At 45.0% G+C, this 18458-nt stretch overlaps 1 protein-coding gene across 2 annotated transcripts in view; it reads left to right on the plus strand.

Moving 5' to 3' along the window:
• IQGAP2 (IQ motif containing GTPase activating protein 2) overlaps positions 1–18458 on the plus strand; it is a 340563-nt gene that overhangs the window by 86972 nt on the left and 235133 nt on the right. For both annotated transcript variants that reach the window (XM_044276088.1, XM_044276089.1), the window contains exon 2: positions 592–691. In XM_044276088.1, coding sequence (XP_044132023.1) covers positions 592–691 — 100 coding nt within the window. The remainder of the gene's footprint in view (positions 1–591; positions 692–18458) is intronic.

The following is an 18458-nucleotide window of genomic DNA, read 5'->3' on the forward strand; positions in this document are numbered from 1 at the left end:
ATTGATTTTGGTTAATTTTTATTTATTTAATTTTTATTTTAATTCATTTCCCTATCCACATTTGTTTGCAGGGGATTTACCTACATGTTGCTGCCTTTTGCAGCCCTCTAGCTCTTTCCTGGGCTGTTTTACAGCCTTTTTAGTGCCGAAAAGTTCGGGTCCCCATTGACTTCAATGGGGTTCGGGTTCGGGACGAAGTTCGGATCGGGTTCGGATCCCGAACCCGAACATTTCCGGGATGTTCGGCCGAACTTCTCGAACCCGAACATCCAGGTGTTCGCTCAACTCTACTGGCGACGCTTTCACTTTGTTATTCCAGCCTTTCGTATTTGGCTGAGAAATAGGCAAGAAAAAACTGTAACCAGCACAGGACAAACCTAGAAAACACACAAAAGGAAGTGTCTAATATAAAGCTAGAAATGTGGCCAACTCTGGGCCCGAGCAGGAAAACTCCACATCGTTCCCCGGAGGTCTTGACATGGTGATTTTATAATTGCCACAAGTTACTATGTAAATATATAGACCTATTATTAATAGGGGTCTACCCTGTAATTATGTGCTGTCTGACTTATTTTTTTTTTCTGTTTTCAGCCATCGTGGATGATGAAAGGCTTTCTGCAGAGGAAATGGATGAGAGGAGGCGACAAAACATTGCTTATGAGTATTTATGTCACCTAGAGGAAGCAAAAAGGTAACCGGCAATCCCTACGTTCTTATTTTACTCTACGGTATGTCTCCAGGGAGCCTGTCAGCATGCAGAAAATACCTTTTTGTATGGAAACCAGACAGGCGGTCAACTGATTGCAGAACGGTTTGTCTTTTCTGGTCACCAGCGATCAGCTGTATTACTGGAGGAACCCGCAGCTGCAGGGGGTTAGGCTACTTGCACATGGGTGCGGGTTTCTAAATAGAAAATCTGCACGGTTTTTCATGCAGGTTTCTGTGAGTTTCCGCGCCAAAAATGCATGTGTTACTTGCCGTTTTTGGTGTGGATTTGATGCAGTTTTTCCGCAGATCTCATTCTTGCATTGAAAAGGGTGAAATCCGCACACACACAAATTTACTAAAAATTGTCATGATGCGGATTTCAAAACCTGCATGGCAGGTCAATTTCTGCATGGAAAAGAAAAAGCAAAGTGGACATGAGATTTGTCTATTCTCATACACTTCTGTACTGTATAAAACTGCGTTTATTCCGCACAAGAATCTGCACAGAAAAAAAATCCACATGTAACCTTAGCATTACCTGCTCCAGCCATTTAAATGACCGTCCATCTGTGTAATGCATTGGGCTCCCTTTATGGGGGACCCCACTTCATGACGTATATATGCCCTAATAGGACACATGGACAGGGGTTGTTTTCATGAGGCAAACCCTTTTAAGGCTCTGTTCACATTGGCGCAAGAATAGTGCTGCAGACTATGCTTACATTTCCATCAAAAATACCAGGACCTGTCTGAAACTTGACAGTCCCCAATTTAAGTAAAAAATGTATTGGAATCCATGCTGCTAGTCTGAACAGAGCTTTATCTAGGCCACAGATCAGCACCCTTCGGCGCTCTTGCTCCTGTGAAGCTACAACTCCCATAGAAGTGAATGAAGCAGTCTGGGAGTTGTAGTTTCTGAAAAGCTGGAGTGCCAGAGGTTGCTGATGCCTGATCTAGGGTCTGCCCTTTATTAGACTTCATGGGTGTCAGAGTAAAAGCTTCATATTGATTGCCAAAAACTGGATTGGATATCATCGTACAAAGCAGGAAAATCTGTGCCAAATGTCTTTTTAGGAGACGTTTCTCTACTTTCTGGTCATATTCCACTTTATCAGTTTGCATGCTCAGCCATGATCAGTATTGTCCATAGTCACTACCCAAAAGGTTGATATCACCTTTCGAAATGTATGTCACAATAGAATAGTATAGAATGCCTTCCCCCCCCCACCCCCTTTAAGTTTCCATTCCATGGGGATCTTACTATAGGGTGCTTCCTTAGCCAGTTCATACTCCTTTTCTCTTTAGCACCCATACAAGGAAATGGAGAACATGGTGGCATTGAGCTCAGTGGTCATCATTTATTGACCTTCTAGTCCTCCAGGGCCTTAAGCTCGATGTGGCCTTTAGCTGATAAAGGGGTACCCAAATAGCTGACCACTATGTGCTAATCTACCCTATGTCACTTCCAGTCTTGATTACGGTTTTCTGTAGGGTTAGTGATTGTTATATATGTGGTCCATGCTGTTTCTTGGCAAGTAGTAGTGAGCAATGCCCATTTCCTAGCTCCAGAGGTAATGATTATTCAGAAACCTATAAAATTTCTGCTCCTGTGGAAGAACGCACTCAAGCTATAATGTTAAAGGGAAAAATCCTATCGTACGCAGTGTGCCTGCAGTGATGATGTATAGTGGTATGATGACAACAGTAATTTGGCCTGCAGTCAAGGACTAAGTTCCTTACGTTTCTGAGGCATGAGGAGAAAATGAGCTAGAAAGTCGTGCATACATTTCCCTGTGTACCACCCGGCTGATTATTTCACGATAGACTTTTCCTATGAATAACCTTGCAGTAAAAGGATTGTAAATGAGCTTAGTGTATGCCGGACATACCTTTTCCTCCACGTCAAGATGTTCTACAAACCAACACAAAAGGAAGCGGTGGCTTTCAAGCATTGGAATGCAAGCTGAACTAAAGTGGAGAAATGTTTTGTATGGTGGAAGCTATAAAGACGCAAAGGTAGAACTGGTACCTAAAGATGACTGCAGTGATCAAGGGGTTAAACCTTCAACTCCGATCAGAATGGAAATCAATCAGCCTTAGTATAATTGCCGCAAGCCCCGGAGCAGAGGATGAGAGTGGTAGTAGCTCTGGATACAACGTTTATGCACAGTGACAATCCTCAGACTGATGCTACCTAGGGCCAGGCAGTGACAGGAGGGTGCACCCGATCTGCCTGATGGTGCCCTTGGTGTTATGAGTCTTTTACAGGTGCAAGGCAGAAGATGTAGGTTCGGTGGCCAGAGAATGGCGCTGAAGTCATCAGCCAGGTCACTTGTAGAAAATAGATAAGTCTCTCTTTACTACAGTACAGAATGAGAGTTGTAGTACATTAAAGAGTATCAAACACATGTCAAAACAATGCACAGTGCAAATCTTCCCAAATAGCAATGCATGGATGTAAGCTAGAATGGGGGTTGTAATCAGGGGTGGACTGGGAACTTAAAAAAAAAAGTGGCCCCATGTTGTAGGAGGGTCCATATTGACAGAAGGAAGAGCCAACTAAGGCTACTTTCACACTAGCGTTCAGTACGGATCCGTCTGCATTAATAACTTAGAAAAAATTCTAAGTGTGAAAGTAGCCTGAGCGGATCCGTTCAGACTTTCAATGTAAAGTCAATGGGGGACGGATCCGCTTGAAGATTGAGCCATATGGTGACATCTTCAAGCGGATCCGTTCCCATTGACTTACATTGTAAGTCTGAACGGATCCGCTCGCCTCCGCACGGCCAGGCGGACACCCGAACGCTGCAAGCAGCGTTCAGCTGTCCGCCTGTCCGTGCGGAGGTGAGCGGAGCGGAGGCTGAACGCCGCCAGACTGATGCAGTCTGAGCGGATCCGCTCCATTCAGACTGCATCAGGGCTGGACGGAGGCGTTCGGGTCCGCTCGTGAGCTCCTTCAAACGGAGCTCACGAACGGACCTATGAACGCTAGTGTGAAAGTAGCCTAAAGTAGATGGGGCAAACACAGGTAGGCAGAGTCGGCAATACCATTTAGCAGCACAAAATACCACCCCAGTAGAGCCAAATACGACAATGCAGTCAAATCTATTGCCCCAGCAGAACCAAATATCACGGTGCACCACAAAATAATTCTTCAGCAGCAGAAAATACCTCCCCAGAAGATGCCCCACCGTGGTGGCCAGCACCATATTCTGTCTTCCCACTTCAGTTGCCTCAGGATGGCAATCCAGTTGAATTCAGAATTCAGGAGGCCAACTGTAGCCACCAACTAAGGTACTTGATCTTCCCAGCTTTAGGAGCGTCAGATCATTACTTACTTGGCTGGCGGCTATGAGGAGGGCTCAGGCGGCCCCCTAGGCATCGTTCCACCAGGAATTATCCCTGTAGGGTCTATGGCCGTTCTTCCCCTGGTTGTAGTACTTTTTCCTCTGCTCTATCTTTCCAAAGCCGCTCTCTCTCAGCAGAATCTAAAGCTGCCAATAACATTCTTGCAAACTTGTCTGTAATTCCAAGCTGGGGGGGGACAGGCTTAAGATATGGCAGGCCAGAACCATGTCATAGTGTGGAAGGGTGTATAGTAGGTCCCTCTCACTGCAGTAAGGTCTCTTTCAACCATAAACTTTAAATACCTTACTGACTGACTCCAGTGCTTGGCCATGCAGATTCTAGAACTTCTAGTTCTTTATTTTGCTTTCTGGAGTACTGTATAGTAGAGATGACTTTCTTGATGCAAAGCTCCAGGGAGTGAACACATATAGCTCCTCTCGCTTCCTCAGCTAACACACACTCTACTGAACTAAGGGCGGACATAAGTCCATCACCTAGCTTCCTACAGAGGAAGATTGTTAACCCTGACTGATCCATACAGAGCTATGTGAGTTGCAATACATCAGAAATAATTTGAAAATACCCTATTTTGGGGTACTGCATAATGAAGGACCATGTGGAAGCCTTTGGCTTGTGGGCCCTTCTTCAGCTGCTGCAACCCCTATTGTTATACCACCGATTAGGAGGTTGGCTGCACACATCACCTCCAAGAATGCACCATCTTATAGGGCTTATACTACAGCACTGCCTTTATATCCTGCTGCGAAAAACACTCACTGGAGTTATTTATGGGATTAGGACCTACTTAGATTGGTTGATACACAAAGCGATGATGATACATACGCTTCTGTATGAGGATGAACGATCGTTCTGCCCCATAGAGTTTCATGGTCTTTCGGCAGCGCGCTCATAAGTCGACTAGTTTGTCAGATGATTGGCGGCACGTTTACAGGGGGCAGGTATCTGTTCATAAATGGGCCTTTAATCATGTATCTAAGAATAAACTATATGGCGGTGACCTCTTTCTTGTAGTCTGGCTGTCACAGATTTGTTATGAGAAGTATAGGAAGGCCAGGTTAATTAAAAAGATTGAAAGTGATAAATCAGCTTTTCTACTACTTGACTTGTACTGTGAGAGGTAACATAATACACCTCCCTTCCAGACCTTTGAACTTCTGAATCGATCTGTGGTGAGTATGGCTCAGCATTTTATTCCCTCTCTCTAAGACGTCTTTCTAGCGTGATCACATGGACTTCAGCCCAGTGATGTTAATCACATGATAAATGTACATTGATGGACATTTCCCTGGGGAATTAAAACTTTTATTGTTTCATACTTTTAGGCTCATAAAATCTTTTTTTTATTCCACAATAAGTAGTGTATTATGATAGGTCCTGTCTATGATGGGGGTGGTTTTCTTTGCTGAGCTGCTAACAGCTCATAGGAACCTGTAGACTGGAGACATTCATTGACCTCTATGGGGACGGGCAGCCTATTCAGCTGCTTCTATGGCCCTGAATTATCAAACTGGTGAAAAAGGAAAACTGGCTTAGGCTACTTTCACACTAAGGGCAGCCAGTGGCGTAGCGTGGGTAGCCAGCACCCGGGGCAAGCCAAGTATTGCGCCCCCCAACCTGTGACCACGCCCCAAATAATGTAGTAGATATCACCTGCAGTCCTTCGTAACACCACAAATAACACAGTGATAGCTCTCTGAGTACAGATAATGTAGTAGATGGGTGTGAGGCCCCAGAATTCAGAACACGCACATTGTGACCTGAAGTCTGGGGCTGGGCTGGGGCAGTGTGGGCCAAATTCTATATACCCCCTCCCACCCTACCGTGAAACAGATATTTGGATGGACATATCATACATTGCTATGAAATATACTGTACAGGAGACTACCGCACTATACCTGTTACATCCAGTGACATCTCCTGTGATGTAGACTTTCCTCAGCGTCTTCATTCGGCGATAGGACCGTCATGACAGCGTCTCGTCTCTGCAAAGATTTTTTTTTTAGATTCCTTACTTTACTATCATCTTCAGATAACAGACCTCCCCTCCCTACGTAGTGTCCATAAGTATAATGCCCCCTGTATAATTATAATATATAATGACCACCTCTGTAGTATTATAGTAATAATTATGGCCCCCTTCAGCCCCTCCCGCATACAGTCCCGTGTAAGATAAATCACTTCACTGCCTTCAGCCCCTCCAGCATATAGTCCCGTGTAAGATAAATCACTTCCCTGCCTTCAGTCCCTCCAGCATACAGTCCCATGTAAAATACATCACTCTCCCTTCAGTTCCTCCAACATATAGTCCCATGTAAGATACAACCCCCAGAGGATGCCATCTGCCCCTCTCTGCTGTACATATACCAGGCCTACCAGTATTACCCCTTCATATACCGCCTGGTCACCCCACACCTAACAGTCTGAGCCACTTGTCTCCCTGAGTGTTAGGTGGGGTGACCAGGCGGGCAGGCGGTATATCAAAGGGTAATGCTGGTAGGCCTGGCCTGGTATATGGACAGCAGAGATGGGCAGATGGCATCCTCTGGGCAGTACTGTCTCTCTGGTCATCTTTCCCCAGCACCCTGACTGCCACTTGCTTCGCCTGGCTCTCATGGCACTTCACTGCCTGGTGCTTGGCTATCAGCGCTGAGTGACAGTCACACTGCGACACTGACTGAGTCACTCAGTGCTGATAGCCAAGCACCAGGCAGTGAAGTGCCATGAGAGCCAGGCGAAGCAAGTGGCAGTCAGGGTGCTGGGGAAAGATGACCAGAGAGACAGTACTGCCCAGAGGATGCCATCTGTCCATCTCTGCTGTCCACTCCATATACCAGGGAAGGCCTGGTATATGGATAGCAGAGCTGGGCAGAATGCAGATGGCATCCCAGAGAGGCATACTGTCTCAGTCAGGGTCCCTGGGCTGGTCATCCTTCAGCAGCACCCTGGCTGCCACCTGCTTGGCAGCCTTGGCCTGGCTCTCTTGGCACTGGCACAGTGGCACTTCACTGATATATTACCCCTAACCCCTGCCCTCAGCCCATGCCAACACACCTAACACACTCAGGGTGGGAGGGACACTGACCGTCACTCACTGTCAGTGTAGCTTTCAGGCTGCCTCTGTCTCTGGACAAACTCTCTAGTCTCAGTCCTGAAGCGACAGTGCGGCAGGTATCTTCTTCTTCTTGCTCTGGCTCCGCACTGTATTTCCGGCCTGGAAGATGGGCGGAGCCTATTAGTGTGAACTAACTGCCGTGCGCGCCCCGTCTCCTCACTCTGCTCTGCAGCGCTATGTGGGAAAAAAAACACAGAATCAACTATTTAAGATTTTGTTGTGCCAGCGGACAGCGCCCCCCCCCCCCCTCAGTGAGGCGCCCGGGGCAATGGCCCCCCTGGCCCCCCCACGCTACGCCCCTGACGGCAGCATTCTCCGGCAGGCTGTGTCGGCCACCTCTCTGCATGTTTTCTGTGCTGCGGCCGGACCTCCGGCCCACTCCCATTATAGTGAATGGGGCCCGAGCAACTTTCGGCGGCACAGTGCACTAGCGGCAGGCTTTTCCCCCGCCGGAGAAGGCTGCTGCTAGTATAAAAGTAGCCTTAGTTGTCTACAGCCATCAATCAGATTCCACCTTTCATTTTCCAAAGTAGCTGTCCAAAATGAAAGGTGGAATCCGATTGGTTGCTATGGGCAACTCAGACCGTTTTCCTTTGTAGCAGTTTTGATAAATCACCCAGCAAGAGATCATAGCAGTCGTTCATTATTTTAAATATGAGATGTAAGCTGCAGGTATACTGGAGGAGAGGTGCCCACAAGCTATTTTTGCAGAGCTGGCCGAGTCCACCATTGTATTATTATTATTATTTATTATTAAAGCGCCATTCATTCCATAGCGCTGTACATATGATATACATACATTATACATACATAATACAGACAATTGCAGTAATCATACACAAGACGGGTTACAAACTGGTACAGAAGGAGAGAGGGCCCTGCCCGTGAGGGCTTACAATCTACATGGTATGGGAGAAGGACACAGTAGGTGCGGGTTGAGTTGGTCATGGCGGTATAGAGGCAGCAGGGTCATTGGTTGTAGGCTTGTCTGAAGAGGTGGGTTTTCAGGTTTCTTTTGAAGGATTCCACTGTAGGTGAGAGTCTGATATGTTGGGGTACAGAGTTCCAGCGTGTGGGGGATGCACGGGAGAAATCCTGGAGTAGATTGTGGGAAGAGGTGATAAGAGGAGAGGAGAGAAGGAGGTCTTGTGAGGATCGGAGAGTGCGTGTGGGGGTGTATCGGGAAAGTAGCTCAGAGATGTAGGGAGGGGACAGGTTATGGACGGCCTTGTATGTATTTGTTAGTACTTTGAAGTGAATGGGGAGAGGGGAGAGGCAGAGGAGTAATGGGGTGAGAGGTGGATTAGTCGGGCAGCAAAGTTGAGGATAGATTGGAGGGATTGCGAGAGTGCTAGATGGAAGGCCACAGAGGAGAGTGTTGCAGTAGTCTGGGCGAGAGATGATGAGGGTATGTAAAAGCATTTTCGCAGATTCAAAGTTAAGGAAAGCGCGGATGCAGGGGATGTTTTTAAGTTGGAGGCGGCATTGTATGGGAGAGTGTTGTGGGCATGCTCTGTGACTTGTGCTGTGCATGGAAAAGGAGGACGTGAGCTGTGAATATCCCCTATTGTGCATGGTGGATCCTGAATTATCTATATGGAGGTGTGGAATTTGATATCTTTCCTTGTAATGCTGTCTGTGATAATAAGATGACTGCTGAAAAGTGATCTCTACAGAACATTGTCAGGCCATTAGAAGACTCCAAGATTTTTTTTTTTTTTTTTTGTGATCTAAATAGTGACACTGAAAATTAAAAAAATTATCAAAATATGTTTAATTAAAAGATATTTTCTGATGACTCATTCCTTTAATTAATAAAGATAAACTCTGCGTAGTCTCCCACTGGTCCTCCCCCATAACCCCTTCAAAATAGATGTATTTCCATAGTAAGGATCCATTCACATGTCCGTAGTTTTGGGTCCATATCGCGGAATGGGTGCGCACCCTTTCATCGGTCCAAACATTGTGAGATACCTATCAGGCTGTGTAGAGCGGCAACCCGGGATCTCACTGCACTTAATATTATTCTAGGGTGCCGGTCCGTTCTCCCGCTATGTCCCCGGTATTTTCACTGTCTTGGTAACACTGGGAGGAGCCTGCCCTTTTTCTCCTGGGCGTCTCCTTCTCCCAGCCTATAGCGCTGTCCAATCGCAGCGCAGAGCTCACAGCCTGGGAATAATAGTAAGTGCAGTGAGATCCCTGGGCGCCGCTCTACATAGCCTGATAGTTATCTTACAATGTTTGGACTGATGAAAGGTCCTCTTTAAGGGGGCCGCAAAAGATGCGGACAGCACACGGTAGTTCCGTTCCATGGGCTTGCAAAAAAGATTAGCATGTCCTATTCTTGCCCCCAATCGCGGACAATAGGCATTTCTATCATAGGGCCGGCCATGTGCAGTTCGCAAATTGCGGAACGCACACGGGCCGGTATCCGTGTTTTGCGGATCCTAAATTTGCGGACTGCAAAACACTTAGAGACGTCTGAATGGCCCCTAAATTAACAATGGGTACCACTTGCCTTGAACGGCTGAGGGCTAGCAGTACTCTTTCTATCTGTATAACTCCAGGCTTGTATTTCCTATTGTGTTTTGTTTTACTTTTCTTTGCCTCCTACATTAAAGGGGTTCAACAATTTCAAAAAGTATTTGGCAATAGTCCGTAAGCTACTTTTGATGATTCATGCATAACTGACCCCCTCCGGGCAAAAATAGGCCCCCTATGGTCCTTAGGCACTGCATCCATAGGGCTCAAGCTGGTGGCGGTTTCGTGAATCATACAGGTGACTGCTAGGTGCTGTCCCAGGACAGATTTTATTCTACGCATGCACTGAATATGAGATCAACACGTTCGGTGCAAGTGCAGAAGAGGATACATCCAGGAACAACCCAAAAGGAGGTGGTGTGGGTGCACCACATCACCACCACCATCTTGCACCCGAGGGATACATTCGCCAGAGGATCATTGGTTTTTACATATCCCGCTCATGGGGACTTGGAGGCCTTCTGCTGTGCGACGGGGGTGAGTTATGACGCGATATACAGATGTGAAATAAAAATAGATTAGGGGCTGTTGGGCCATTTTATTAAAATATTTGTCAACTCCTCGAACTAGGACAGGTTTCCGCAAGGTAAGCATAAGGGTTACCTTAAATGCTGGCATGAACCCCCTTTCTTATAGCTTGTTCTGTAAGCTATTCCTTTTTAATTTCGCACTTGTGGTATAGGGGTTGTGCAGCCAGTACATATTTATGACCTATCCTCAGGATAAGTCATCAGTATCCTATCAGCGGGGGTCCTACTCTCTGCACCTCCGCTAATCAGTTGTTGGAAGGGGTAGCGGCGGTCTTCTGAGTGCTGATTAAGGGCTCATGCACACGACCGTATGTATTTTGCTTTCTGAAAAAAATTCGGATGACATCAGTGTGCATTGCGTATTTTACAGAACAGAACAGCTGGCCCCTAATAGAACAGTCCTATCCTTGTCTGTAATGCAGACAATAATGGGAGATGTTCGATTCTTTTGCAGAACGGACATATAGAAAATGGAATGGACACGGAGTAACTTCTGTTTTTTTTGCGGACACATTGAAATAAATAGCTCTGCATACGGTCTGCAAAAAAATTTAAAATCAGAACGGACACGGAAAGGAAATACGTTCGTGTGCATGAGCCCACTCTTCAAAACTACTTAGGCATCGTCTCCATTGTAGAGGCGGCGCAGTGTAATTACCGCTTGTCCATCCCATTCACTTGAGGACAGGTCAGCGATAATTAAGCCACTGCACAGTCCCTTTAACATACGGTATGACAGATTTGCGTGAATTAGAACATTTAGCCGCTATACTATCTGTGCCTCTGTGGCAGGCTTTTGTCTGTTTCTATGATACAGGACACAGTCTCACCTCTTTTTTTCCTATTGACATCCCAAGCAGTGGATATACCGTATATTAAATGAAAATGTTCCCAACGTCCGCTTTAAACTTGCAGCTATTGCTCAATCGGAGGGTGATTATATACTAAATGTATTTTCATGCCAAGGTTTGTCGATATTGCATTGCAGCATTTTGATTTCTTCCACAATTTCCTGCCCTGTTAATATTTAACAGCCCGGGATAGGTGTAGCACTGTTTGCTATGTATCATAGATGTGTGGCGCGGTGATTGTATTCACAGCATTTCCCTCCTGGTTGCTCCCCGTGGCCCTTTCGGTGCCAAGACGGTGTAATATCTAAACATCCTTTGCTCCAGTTCCAGGACTATGACTTCCTTCCTCTTTCGGTGGAAGTGCTGGGGGGTGTATAGTAATATAACACTTCAGTGGTAATATGAAGGACGTGACAAGAGTTCCCCTGAACCATGGAGGCTCAGCAGTGGCACCAGGTGCTAAACAAAAGGAAATCAGAAAGTGACCTATTGGTTGAATCACACTTTTATGTTAACCATATTTTAAATAATTTTTGTTTGATAATTTTAATTTTCCGTTTCAATATCTATATTTAAACAAAAAATATAAAATCCTGCATTTTTTGCACTGGCCACTAAGCCTGATAATGGGCGCCACTTCTTGGTCAGCACAGATTACTTTACTGCAGTTATCTGCTCATCATTACAAGCAGGATTAGAATGAAAGAAATCTACAGTTAGAAAATAAAAATAAAAACAGATTAGAAAAAAAGGAGATGTGTTGATATCTGGTTTTTACTGGCAGAAAAAAAGTTTTGCTGACACATTCCCTGAACTGTTAAAATAAAAAACTTTTAAAAATTCTACTTGGGGTCCATTCACACGTCCGCAATTGGGTCCGCATCCGTTCCGCAATATCGCGAACGGGTGCGGACCCATTCATTCTCAATAGGGCAGAACTGGATGCGGAGAGCACACCATGTGCTCTCTGCATTTCCGGAGTGCGATCCCGAACTTCCGGGCCACAGTGCCGCCAAAAAATAGAACAGGTCCTATTCTTGTCCGCAATTGCCCTGTCCCAGTTCTTTGGGGGTTGCCGGCCGGGTGTATTGTGGATCCGCAATACACTACGGACGTGTGAATGGACCCTAGGGAGCCTGAAGGACTGAGCGATGAGGTTGGACAACCCCAGACATTCTCTCTGAAAGGGTTATCAAATGAAATGTATTAATCACCTATCTTCAGGATAAGTGATAAATATCGAATCGCGGGGGTTCAACCCAGTGGTTACTAAGAAAGAGGGGTCTCCTCTCTACGGATAAAGGAAGGATTATCGGTTTCTGGTAGCCTCTGATTTCCCTATCCCTTTTAAAAAAGTCAACTATCTAATGGGTATGGGGCAGGCCTTAATACATTCTTTGTGCCTACCATTTACTATAGAAAGCATAATCCTGGGCTGGATCAGTGACCTGATGGATACTGCTGGTGCCCAGTGGACTCCATTGACCTAAAATGGTGGCTTCCGTTGTTTTGATGGGTAAAACAGCTCAGCATATGATGGAATCTGTGACCGAGGCTCCAAAGCACGAATGAACCTTCATAAATATAAAATTATTCCTTGACAAGTCATGGTTTCCTATGTGAGAAGATCATATATTCCAAAGAGAGCTTGTGATCTGTGTCCTGCGGCAGTACTGACAAATCCACTATTATATGGAAGGGTGAAGCAGTACATTAATATGGAATTGCTGAGAATACAAGTTACATAAGTGAAAACTGGAGCTGAGGAAAATCCCTGACCCAAGCCATTTAGTGATGATCTTAGTGTTCAACATTTCAGATTTTCTTGGTAGTTTGGTTCCAGGAGCTTATACAATATTAAAGGGGCACTGTCAGCAGTTTTGACCATGCAAAACATGCAACTGTAATTGGTCTTCTGTGATGGCTGTCCCTCGGATCAGATGGGGGAGGGCACTTCATCTTTTGCTGTAATAGATATTTTTTATCAAGTGCCCTCAGCCTTCCCCCTGAAAGAGAAGATTCCTACTATAGGGCCCTGTACACGAGCCGAGAATCCAAGAGATAGTCGCTAACAAGCGTTCATAGGAATGTTCGTTAACCATTGTCTGGCGGTGTAACACTTCACTCCTGACAATCTGCTTCTCTGTCAATCTGTGTAAACGGGACCTTTACCTACTCCATACTGTTCTGGTCCTCACTGGCCTCGGCAATATACAGCTGTCACATGCAGTATATGGGCACGTCACCTCTGCTGTCAAGAAAACAAAGCCGGGCTGTGAGGACGGAGACGTCACATGAAGTATATGGGCACGGAAAACAAAGCCGGGTAGTGAGGACGGAGACGTCACATGAAGTATATGGGCACGGAAAACAAAGCCGGGCAGTGAGGACGGAGCAGTCAGAGGGAGTTCATAGTATAATTTGTTGCCCTAACCCCTAACTCTGGCCGAGGCAGAAGGCTTTCCGTCGTCCCCTTGTACCCAGGCTACATGCCCCAGACCTACCCCCAGTAAAGACCCTGTTTAGAGAGCAATGAGGAGCTATTTCTACATGAAATGCTGCAGTAGTATTTCAGACTAGTATTAGTAATGTTAGCTTGTAGCCAGAGCCTAGCGCTCGTGGTCGGTATCCTACAATAAAGGAGCAATTACCCAGTTATGTCATGGTCTTGTGTCTATCCCTGGTCAATCTTGTAGCAGGGACCTCCCAGGTTATTTATATTGGCCATCATCTAAAGCCTTGCAGACTTATTTCTGTAGGTTGTATCAGGTAGCCCTTCCATTCCTTCCAGCTTTTACATCACGTGCTTGGAATGCAATAATTTACCTCAAAGGGGTTTCACTGTGATCAGCAGATCTCGTATTTTTGTAAGGGTTAAGGCCATAAATCTCTGTGGCCGCATTGGACTATTTCCTCATACTTTTCTCTCTCTCCATTGGTTTCATTTTTCTTTTGCCGCATTGAAACTATTTGGTCATTTGTTAACTTGTTAAAGTCTTCCATCAGTTACTTACAGAAAGGAATTTTCCAGTCCAACAATTACCCACAAGGAAATGAAATCTGGAAAAACACTGGTGTATCTTCAGTCATATGTTGTGGTGGAAAGCGGCCAGCCATCTTCATGCAGCTTTTATATTCCTGTTAGTAGTAGTATGTACTGGGCCTATACACATTCTCCAATAGTAACTGTCTGTGACCGCTGTGGTCCATAGAAATAAGTTTTGTACAGTACATATCGCCTGTATGAAATGGTGCTCTCCAGGATGTATATTTTTTTTAGCCCCTTAATTCTTGAAGAAACCCATACATTGCAAAAAACAGGCTTTCACAGCAATAGCTGAGCTTTCCCCGCTAGCCATAACATTGCTGCCGCGTTGAGAGCCTTCCTGAGCAATTTATGGGTTTCCCAAAAATTTCACATTACGTTCCTGAGATCTCTTTCACACATTAGTCAATCACAGACGCGTGTTGTCCGTGTTCTCCACAGACAGCACACATAACCATTGATTTTCAGGTTTTAATTTACACAGTGACCGTGGAAAAACCACAGACACATGCACAACTGTGGTCCAAACGCACCCATTGAAGTCTATGGGTCAGTAAAAACCACTGGCACAAAACTGATGGCATCTGTGTAGTGATGGTAGATTCGGATTTGTACTGTTTTGGATGTAAAAAACAAACAAAAAAAGATAACCATATATTTGATCACTCGCATAAATCAATAAAAAAGAAGTGAATAGAGATCTGGAGTATTTAAGACGTAACTTTTACTTCTGATACATTTAAAGATATATCCCTCAATATACATGAAAGATCGTGTGTGTATGTGAATACAGTTTTCCCCAATCCCGCACTCAGATGATTTGTTGGAAACAGAAACAACCGTGTCCACACTTATATATACAGTGTGAGACACTATAAGGTAACAATGGCCGGTATGCACTAGCACCTTAGGTACACAATTGTAAGGTAACAATGGCCGGTATGCACTAGTACCTTAGGTACACAATTGTAAGGTAACAATGGCCGGTATGCACTAGTACCTTAGGTACACAGTTAAACAATGATGTTAGAGACAACATATGACAGTATATACAGTCATGTGAAAAAATTAGGACACCCTTTGAAAGCATGTGGTTTTTTGTAACATTTTTAATAAAAGGTTATTTCATCTCCGTTTCAACAATACAGAGAGATTAAAGTAATCCAACTAAACAAAGAAAACTGAAGAAAAGTCTTTTCAAGATCTTCTGTAAATGTCATTCTACAAAAATGCCTATTCTAACTGAGGAAAAAGATAGGACACCCTCACATGTATTTCCTCTTAAATTGGCTCAGATCTCACACAGGTATATCACACCAGGTGCACATAATTAGTAGATCGTTACTCTGCATGTTGAATGAGGCTTGCCCTATTTAAACCTCAGACATTTAGTTTGGTGTGCTCCTGACTGTTGAAGTGAGAGTGAGCACCATGGTGAGAGCAAAAGAGCTGTCAGAGGACTTCAGAAAAAAGATTGTAGCAGCCTATGAGTCTGGGAAGGGATTTAAAAAGATCTCAAAAGATTTTGAAATCAGCCATTCCACTGTCCGGAAGATAGTCTACAAGTGGAGGGCTTTCAAAACAACTGCCAACATGCCCAGGACTGGTCGCCCCAGCAAGTTCACCCCAAGAGCAGACCGCAAGATGCTAAAAGAGGTCTCCAAAAACCCTAAAGTGTCATCTCGAGAACTACAGCAGGCTCTGGCTACTGTTGATGTAGAAGTACATGCCTCTACAATCAGAAAGAGACTGTACAAGTTTAACTTGCATGGGAGGTGTGCAAGGAGGAAACCTTTGCTTTCCAAGAGAAACATCGAGGCCAGACTGACATTTGCCAGAGATAAAGTTGACAAAGACCAGGACTTCTGGAATAATGTTCTTTGGACAGATGAGTCCAAAATTGAATTATTTGGACACAACAGCAGAGGACATGTTTGGCGTAAACCAAACACAGCATTCCAAGAAAAGAACCTCATACCAACTGTGAAGCATGGAGGTGGAAGTGTCATGGTTTGGGGCTGCTTTGCTGCAGCAGGACCTGGTCAGCTCACCATCATAGAATCCACGATGAATTCTACTGTGTATCAGAAGGTGCTTGAAGAACATGTGAGACCATCAGTTAGAAAATTAAAGCTGAAGCGGAACTGGACCATGCAACATGACAATGACCCAAAACATACTAGTAAATCAACCAAAGATTGGCTGAAAAAGAAGAAATGGAGAGTCCTGGAATGGCCAAGTCAAAGTCCAGATTTGAATCCCATTGAGATGCTGTGGGGTGACTTGAAAAGGGCTGTACGTGCAAGAAACCCCTCAAACATCTCACAGCTGAAAAAGTTCTGCATTGAGGAGTGGGGTAAAATTTCCTCAGACCGATGTCGAAGACTGGTAGATGGCTACAAGAACCGTCTCACTGCAGTTATTTCAGCCAAAGGAGGTAACACTCGCTATTAGGGGCAAGGGTGTCCTATCTTTTTCCTCAGTTAGAATAGGCATTTTTGCAGAATGACATTTACAGAAGATCTTGAAAAGACTTTTCTTCAGTTTTCTTTGTTTAGTCGGATTACTTTAATCTCTCTGTATTGTTGAAACGGAGATGAAATAACCTTTTATTAAAAATGTTACAAAAAACCACATGCTTTCAAAGGGTGTCCTAATTTTTTCACATGACTGTACATAATGCACGGCGGCATCAAAAAAGCAACAAAAGGTTTGGTGCCAAAAAACACTATGCAAGTTGGTGTACAGCAGCACCTGTATCAAAAAGGTGCACAGCGGCACCAAAGAAACCCAGTGTCCTACCCTACAGATGATGGAATCTTCAGACACCTTAGTTTAAGGGTTTTCTTGGCAGGGTGGTCCGGTTCAAATAGTTAGGGGTCCTGGAAATAAGAGGGAGTCACAGGAAGGTGATCCTATATGTCCCTGGATGACCCTATGGGGCCCTACAATAACCCTATTGGTCTAACCAAGGAGTGGCCCACTATTTGAGCCCCCGTCCGGAACCTAACCCTGGAATTGCGTTCCCTGTTTTGCCCTGAGTAGATGCCGACATGCAAGTGTGGGATTGTGGAAAACTGTATTCGCATACTCCCTCAATCTTTCATGTATATTGAGGGATATATCTTTAAATGTATCAGAAGTAAAAGTTACGTCTTAATTACTCCAGATCATTATTCACTTCTTCCTTTTTCTCTGTTTTGGACGTATCCAAATCTTTTTTCTGTTTTTCAGTAAATATACGGAGTTCCCGATAGGTGTATGTAAGGTGGTCGAATGAACATGGCTGCTAGTAATAACTATGGGAGTCTCGCGCATGTACCATTACCATAAGTAGCTGCACGTGCCAAACTGTATTAACCCCTTAGTGACCACCAATACACCTTTTTACAGAGCACTAAGGGGCCTTAGGCTGGGTTGACATCTTTTCACGGCGGCCCAGTCTAAGCGCTGCACGGATCCCTGCACCAGCAGGAGTGAAGATCCGGGCTGTTTAACCCCTTACATGCCACAGAAAATGGTGCCCGCCGCATGTAAGCGGTGACCGAGGGAGTGGACTCCCTATGTCTCTCATGGGCACACCGCAAATGCCATTGTGGGGTGCCGATGTGTGTAAAGGCTGGCAGGGACCTGGTATAGGCCCCAAGCCAGCCTTCAGTGTTTTCCAGCAGCTATTCAATGGCAGTATAGCACTGACCTTAAAATACAATGCACTATAGGGATAGTGCATCATATTTTAAAAGCCATCAGAATATTGTCTGTTATAGTCCTCTTTTGGGACTATTTACTCTTCCAGAAAGAGTTAATAAAAGTTAATCAGAAAGTTATGTGTACCCCAAAATTACACCATTAAAAACGACACCAGTTTGATAAATGATCCCCAATGTTCATGCAGCATACCAGACCGCAGGGGCAACACATGAGTTACGGTGGGCAGATGGGGTAGTAGTTAATTTACTCACAGTTAGCAGAGCCTCCCTGGGCCAGCAGTGCAGTGGAGGGAAGGACAGCACTAAATCCCCTGGGGCACTTTCTATTGCAGGGAACACCAGCCAGATGGTATAGGTGTTTAGGGTGCTTTGGTGGCTGGGCCCCTGTGTTCGAGACGCCTGCACTGTAAGGTGCAAATGTTGAGGATAGTAGAAAGGATGAGGACTCAGTTGTAGTAGAAACAGTTGAACATTTACTGAATCAATTGTCTCAGGACAGTTGGTACAGTTCATTTATGTATTAAAGGTAATAATCCAGATGTTAATTTAGCTGAGATCCTTATAACAGTTCTGGCAATTGTCAGTTGAGGA

The sequence above is a fragment of the Bufo gargarizans genome, chromosome 1 (assembly GCF_014858855.1).
Source record: "Bufo gargarizans isolate SCDJY-AF-19 chromosome 1, ASM1485885v1, whole genome shotgun sequence".
NCBI lineage: Eukaryota > Metazoa > Chordata > Amphibia > Anura > Bufonidae > Bufo > Bufo gargarizans.